General features: G+C 39.1%; 1 protein-coding gene across 3 annotated transcripts in view; it reads left to right on the forward strand.

Moving 5' to 3' along the window:
• Positions 1 to 4,967, forward strand: part of PALMD (palmdelphin) — a 52,040-nt gene extending 47,073 nt beyond the window's left edge. For all 3 annotated transcript variants that reach the window (XM_084527283.1, XM_084527284.1, XM_084527285.1), the window contains one exon: positions 3,428 to 4,967. In XM_084527283.1, coding sequence (XP_084383409.1) covers positions 3,428 to 3,471 — 44 coding nt within the window. In that variant the 3' untranslated portion in view covers positions 3,472 to 4,967. The remainder of the gene's footprint in view (positions 1 to 3,427) is intronic.
• Positions 4,968 to 7,355: the final 2,388 nt, after the last annotated feature.

Consider the following 7,355-nt stretch of genomic DNA (forward strand, 5'->3'; position numbering starts at 1 on the left):
TATAACATTTATAATAAAAGGGTGAAAGAACAATAGCAAGAAGGGTTGAAGGGATAATAGCATGGTTATGTTGTATTTTAGAGCATATGATTAAACTGCATTTAGGAGTATTTACAGATCACCAGATTTCAGACAGTAGCCACATTCTGCACTAGAGAATGTTGTATTTGAATTAAAGGGATGCCAGGGGTGCTGATTCTACATTCTCTCCCTCCCCTCTCCCCTTTCTACCTGACTATATCCTGCGTAATCTTGCAATTTGGAAGCCAAAGTGCAAGGTCCTGCCTACAGATGGACTGAAATTTCAGAATTTCTTAACAGTGAGAGTAAAGCCAGGAGAGAGGGTGGACATTAGATCACATAAAGAAATTTCAAGTATTTGTGCAGCTGTATGCACTGACTGGGAGGAGCTGTTAAGTAATTCTCTCAGTTTAGGAGCATCAACCTCATGCAGTCACACACAACACAGCCTGAAATATTCCAGCAGTGCTGCCCAGCACTTCTGATCAGTCACTGCCCTTGTCTACCACTCAGGAGAACCTTTGCTTCGCCCAAGCATCAATTCTGCTGTCTGTGCAATTCCTGTGTCCCCCAGGAGTAAAGGCTGCTGCCAAAAACTCGATGCCAACAAATGAAAGCACCAGTGGCTGGCTACAGGCAAGATAAACCATTCCATCAACTGTTCTAGCCCCTCGTGTTTTGGGAATAGTCTTAATTCCCCTATCACGTATGTCTGGACAATACAGAGAAACAATACCCGCTCTCCAGAAGCTAGTTGCTAGCAAAAATGATTTGTTCATTCTCCAGCCTGCTGACCTGAATAGACCTGAATAGACAGACCTGAATAGACCCTGGGAAAGAGGAAAGCTGGCAGCACCATTCAGGTGGGCCACATACCTGAGCTGTTAGCTGAGCACCTCCACCTGTAACAATCTTTCGCCTATTTTTGTCTCCTGAAAGAAGCTTCTGATGCTTCATTTTTCCTGCCAGTCTCTGAGCAATTTGTTTTCCCTCTTTTGAGGTTAGAAGAAAACAAATAACGACTTTTGGGGAAGTGGAAAACCTAGCAAAGACATTTGAGAACCTGTTCTATTAATTTATATTCATCTTACCCATTTACTTACAAGTACAATAGTACGGAGAAAATAGCCATTTAGGAAAAATCCATGTTCCAATTAATAGCAGCTTGCTAACTGCCCCAATAAAGTCAAAAACACACCTCCATGTTAAGCTCTGCCTCCAAGTGAGCACCTTCAAGTGCCCAGTAGAATCAGAAAATAAGCCATATTGCCCCTCCACCTATTTATTACCACTCCTTAGGACATTTTCATCAGTGGAGAAAAAAACAGGAAATGACTCATTTTTTCCCAAGCAGCCCTGTAATCCCACTGCTAATTCTAACAAAGAAACAAAACCAGGAAAGCCTCCTACATCTAGAACAATGAATGACAAAGAGCTAGGAAATAAACTCTTTTCAAGCCTCAGCCTGCCAGGTTAACCATAAACACCACCAGTGAAAAGAGGGGAGTAGAAAATTATTTTGGTATCTCAACATTCATTACTAAAGCAACAAACCGTAAAAGAAAAATAATCCTCTCTGAAATTAAGACTTGGGAAGCAATGGCAGTATTTGAACATTAAATAGACACTGAGGTCTCTTTGAAAGAACAGAAAGCAAGAAAGCACAGGACAGACCAGGAAGGAGGTCAATTATGTTACAGTCTTGCTTTGAGAGCAAAATGAAACTCCAGAGCAAGTTACTGAAAAGTTAGGGATGATAAAAGACAATTTAGATGCAGAGGAAGTGTTCCATGTCCCAACCAATATGGAGAAATATGGGATTAAATTAGGAGACTTCAGCATAGCCCTAACTTGACAGAAGCACAGGACATACCTCTTTCCATACTGGAGTAATTTTTGTTTCCCTATGAGCTTGGTGGGAGACCAATATCTCATGGCACACACCTTCAGAAATACAGAGGGAGAGGGATGGCCATGCTGTAATTAGCACCCTAGCATTCAGGGTTATTAAGTTTATTTTCTTCTTTAAATTTCAATCATGAAAATATTTTGAAGGTTCCATACTCACTAGGGAAAATAAAGTCCTTGGAGGCATAACAAAGGCTAGACATAATGGAATGAATGAAGAATGGAAAAACAATCTGAATAGGCAGAAAAACCTCGTTGACAGCATGGAACAGATTCTCATGGCAAGTGAAAGTGCAACTTTTGGCAGGTAGCTCGTCTAGATGAGCTGACTTTTTCTTTACCACTGGAAGATACACAACAATGGAAAACAATGCTTGCCCAATTTGTGCTGAAGAAAGTATTGTACAACAAAACTGTTTATTTAATAGAAAAGGAAAACACATACATGCCACCTGTTTCTGTAATGTAGAGTGAAAGACAAAATCACATCCCTGGACTATTGATTATGACAGAGTAATTGCTCTCAAACCACAACCAGGATTTGCATCCACCAGAATGCCTTGGTCTGCAAACAGTACAGTCCTTGTAAGAGTTAAGCTTAATGTCAGTGGTCCCATAATAAGGTTATGCTCAGATGCTTTTATGATTTGCAACAAACTTCAAAACATGACTTGAACTGGACATTTGTTTGACCTGTATATATCAAGTAAACAGCTGCTTTGGCCCCCTGTCTCCCAGTACAGAGGAACATGCATGTTGGAGGGAAGAAATGCTATTTTGGGTGAGTCTTCAAACTAACAGGTCAGAGGGCTGGAGATTATTCCCACTGCATTCTCAGATCAAGAGCTTAGTGGGGGGAGGCTCTTACATATCAAACAAAAGCATTATATTGCTATTCTAAAAATAACCTTAACATTTAATCATCTGCCCTGCATTGTCACTTTCAAATGAACCTACCTTATACCCAGTTACAGACTATATCCATGCTGATGTTTATACAGATGAATTACTCCGTCACATTTAATTCAGGAATATGACTAACTCCCACCCTGACTCACTGCACCAGGAAGAGAGAAGTTTGCTTTGAACATCAACAAAAGAAAAAGGCTTCCAAACAGTTACAGTGCCCACTGAGGAGTTTAGTTTAAACAATGGGTTTCATTATTCATGCATCCTTTTAATCTGTCAGCTTCTAGTCAAGGACAATACCATCTGTCTGTAATGTGTTAGTGAAGGTAACAGAAACAAAACAGATAAGAGAGCTGTGCTAATTTTCAAATAGCAATAATAGAGTACATTTCTTATTATTCACTTTATTGCCAAATTACTAGAACTAATGCCTTCTACTAATTTCTTTCTGTAACACTAAAACAATGCTTATTCTGCTGGATTAACCATTGGAGGTACGTGTATTCTTCATTATTCTAAATACAAAGATTTAACATGAGAAATAGAAAGACTTAAAGTACAATGGTTTTGTTTGTTTTCTTTTTTTCAGCTCTAAGGATGAGAATGGCAAAGCTGGGGAAAAAGGTGATTTAACAGCTATAAGATGGAAGTAAATTTCATTACTCAAAGCAGAATAAAGCTACGAAGATTTTCTTCAACATACCTTTTGGATCTTAATGCTTAATGCTTTGTTCTTCTATTTTATGCATCTGGGTTATTTTGCCCATTGCATAACCCAATGGACTCTAACAGACTTAGATTCGGCCAGCTGCCACACACAAATCAAAGCTTGTATTTTGAAGGTAGTGTAAAGTTACGCAAGACCATAAATGCAGTGTACATCCAAGTGTGAAGATGTGGGGACAGGTATGCACGATCAGGAATACGTTGTTGCCATATACACAGAGCAGATAAACATCCCTCTCCAGGAACTTCACAGCATATCCTTTCAGTTTTAAGCACACCTGCTTTGACTTTTGATTGAAAATGTTTCATTCATTAAAAAAAAATAATAGTTATTTTAAAAACTAAGCATAAGAGAGAGTAGCAGGAAGAAGTGTAAATATAAAAGCTGGTTTCCAAGCTTCATGTTTAAAGTCAAAATTTAAAGCATTCCTTTTTAAATAACAGCAAAACAATCCAAAAACAGCAGATTCAGCACTTACATGTTTAGCCACCTTCTTGAGCACCCCAGTCTACCCACCCTTCTACTTCACATATGACAGTATAGCCACCAAAAGACCTTGCTCAGTTCCCCAGACCATGTATGACTCCCACCCATAACCTCACAGATCCTGCACATAATGCTGTAAACAGCTTGATCTCCTAAGCATGGCTTCACCTCCTAGCTCACTATAGAAAGCCCCACGTTTCCAGAAAGCAGGCTACCAGACAAGCAGCACCTGTCAGGCACTGAGAAGTAGTGCTTAGTACACATTTCATTTGGCCAGGAAAGCTAAAATTAGTTCAAGGCTCCTTTCAGAAATACTGAGTTGCCAGTGACTTGTCCTGCAGCCACAACAGGTCTGTTGTAGGGACAGCCACTGCTGGGCTTAGCCCTCCAGCAAGGTCCGTGACTCCCACCAAGCAACATATTCTTTCCACACGAGGGAACAGCTAGGGCATTTAGAGCAGCCATAAAGTACAACTACATCTAGAAAAGTCACGGGCAAGTCAGATTTTTCCAGTACCTTCTTGAGGAAAAAGTGCCTCAAAGCGCTACATCCTTATATTCAAAGCACTATGATGCTTTATTTCATTAGATCTCAGGCTGGTTTGAATGTTAAAGCAGATAAAATGCTCAGGTTGTATTATTTTTATACAGCTGAGTCAGAAATTATGTACCACCTAAAAGCAACTGTAACCTTCTGCTTGTCTTCCTCGTTTCAGAGCAGGAAACTAAAGCTACTACCTCATAGTGAGGGTGGATGGTAGTAATCAGCTGACACGTAGCCTCTAAACACTGGGTGGCTCCTAGTCTCAAGTAGGACAGTAAGTAGGATAATCTCAAATTTTAGGATTTGAGAGATTGTTACCTGGAGATTGGAATAGTAGATAAAAATGAATAAACTATATTACATTTTCTCTAAGTCCGGCCTGTGCTGCTTTGTTGTTTTTTCCCCCTTCCCCTTTTCACTAAAGACATTTATTCTCCCATTACTTGGTTCTGTGAGCAGAGGGAGGTACCTTTAAGACAACTCAGATGTTCTCAATGGGGTATAATTTAGATAGTAGAAAAGAGTGATATGAACTGACAGTGGTGGGTCTTACAACAGAGGCAGAAGGGTTTGTGAATCTGTCCCCGCCTTGCCCCAGTGATCTCTGCTATCAACCCTAAGTGAGCTGACAAAGGGGTAAAAATACTGTTCCCTACATATTACTGAAGTAGTTTAAAAGAAGGGAAACAGAAGAGACATCACAATTGTGATTATGTAAGTAAATTGGCAGCTGAAATTCAGTACTGAAAGATGTAAAATAGCATAAAAACAGAAAAGCTTAACCCTACACAGCAGAAGTAGTTATTAAGTACTACCAGCCTCTTGGGTAAGAGGGGAACACCATAGCAGTATTTTAGATAGGCATTTGCAAAGTATCAACTCCATGAACATAAAGAAGTTCGGGATTCATTACAACAAATCCCAACAACTGTGGCAAGGTCTTGCATGTTAACATGTTAAGTAGAGGTTTGTTTGTTTTTTTTTTTTTTTTTTTACTTGTTAAGTAGAGTTTTGGTCACCCTTTCCCTGAAGGGTAAAAGAGAAGGGTAATCAAGATAGATCAGAAGTGCAAAATGACTGAACACAGCAATCATATAGGATAAAAACAGTAAGACTGGTATGAGACAACTGCAGAACCATGATAAAGGCAGGAAGATAAAGTACGATATCAAGAGACAGACTTAAAAGCAAATGCTTTGACAGTGAATAATTAAGTGGGAAGGCAAACATTGATGGATTTTTATTTATTTTTTAAGAAATCATTGTACATTTCATGGATAAGTCCCATCATCAAAAAGGTTCAGTCCAACTGCAGTATCTACCTTAAAGTTTCCTTACACCGATTCTGGCAAGCAGCAATGAGATCTTGCCAGGAAGGGAAAGTATCACAGTAGTCTCATTATGTCACTGCAGTCTCATTACATCTCTTGCCATAAGCACCCATTAGTGCTACTTGTGTAGACTATACTAGGCTCAGTAGATCTGCTTTGCTCTGTGGCATTTCTAACATCACCTACTAAAACTATTGTTTGTGTGAGTCTGAACTGCCCCCCACTAATACACTATTTGTATACAGACCCCTGAGCAAATGGCTGTGTGGTGCTTAGCTGCTAGACAGGTTAAACTGTAACACTAGGTAGCAGCATGGATAGCAGTTAATCACTTTGAAAGAACAGAGACAAAATGGAGCACCCAAGAAAAGCATTTCTGAGAAGAAGAGAGATTCATCAGCCGAGTGTTGCAGCCCCAGAGCTCTCCCACATTCCATATCAAGAACAGAATTGAAAGAAGGCAATAATTTTTCACATCAGTACAAACACCATACAAAACCCCAATTCACTATTATAGCTGAATAATTTCAATGGTCTGGCAAAAAAAAAAAAAAAAAAGTCTGAAATAAAGCCAGAGTTGGAGTCCTAAGCACAGTTTCATTTGTCCAGGATGACTGTCATAGATCCCTGGTTCAGTGCAATGCAAGTGTTCAGCTTTTATAATAGCAACTAGTAGGTAAAGTCACTTCTGAAGAGCACAAGGAAAACCAAAAGCAGAAGTTATTCAACAGTTGAATTAGCTTTCATGTGAGTTAAAACATGTTCTGCAGCATTTGGCACATGCTGATTCTGCTGTGTCACTCCCTCAGGTAAATGTATGCAACAGCTTCCCCTTCATATATGCACTCCCTTTAGAGAGCTTGGAATCAAACTGAACTGAACACAGACTCTCAGTTTTAGCAGATCATCCTTCTTAACCATCTGCTGATTCACATGGAGTCTCTGGGTCAGAAATCACTGAGATATTAACTTGTGCATTGAAGTGCAGACGTTGGTTCTTCCTCCATGATTGCCATTTATCTTAAGTTGTTTGGAAAAGGATGTACACATGTAACATACAATTTACTCACATGACAAAAGAAAACAGGTCATAACTATAGAAATAAAAGTTTAGATGTAATGAAACATTCTCATCTGTATGAACTGCTTTAAAGTGAACTTAGATCCACTGAATAAATCAGGTAATCATAAAAATTCTCAAGCTTTAGGAACACTTCCTATTTTCAACATCATTTGTTGATAGCAAAATAAAAATGCTGTTGTTTAAACAAGAGCGCCACATAGTGTTATAAATAGAGATACAAAACAAAAGCTACACAAGCTCTCTCCAACCTTTTCACACCTGGGCAAAGGAAAAAAAAAAAAAAAAAATTGGCATTATTACACTCAATACAAGTCCCCCAAAAATGTGTTTTTGTTTTGATAAAAG

Source organism: Aythya ferina (assembly GCF_964211825.1).
Source record: "Aythya ferina genome assembly, chromosome: 8".
Taxonomy (NCBI): Eukaryota; Metazoa; Chordata; class Aves; order Anseriformes; family Anatidae; genus Aythya; species Aythya ferina.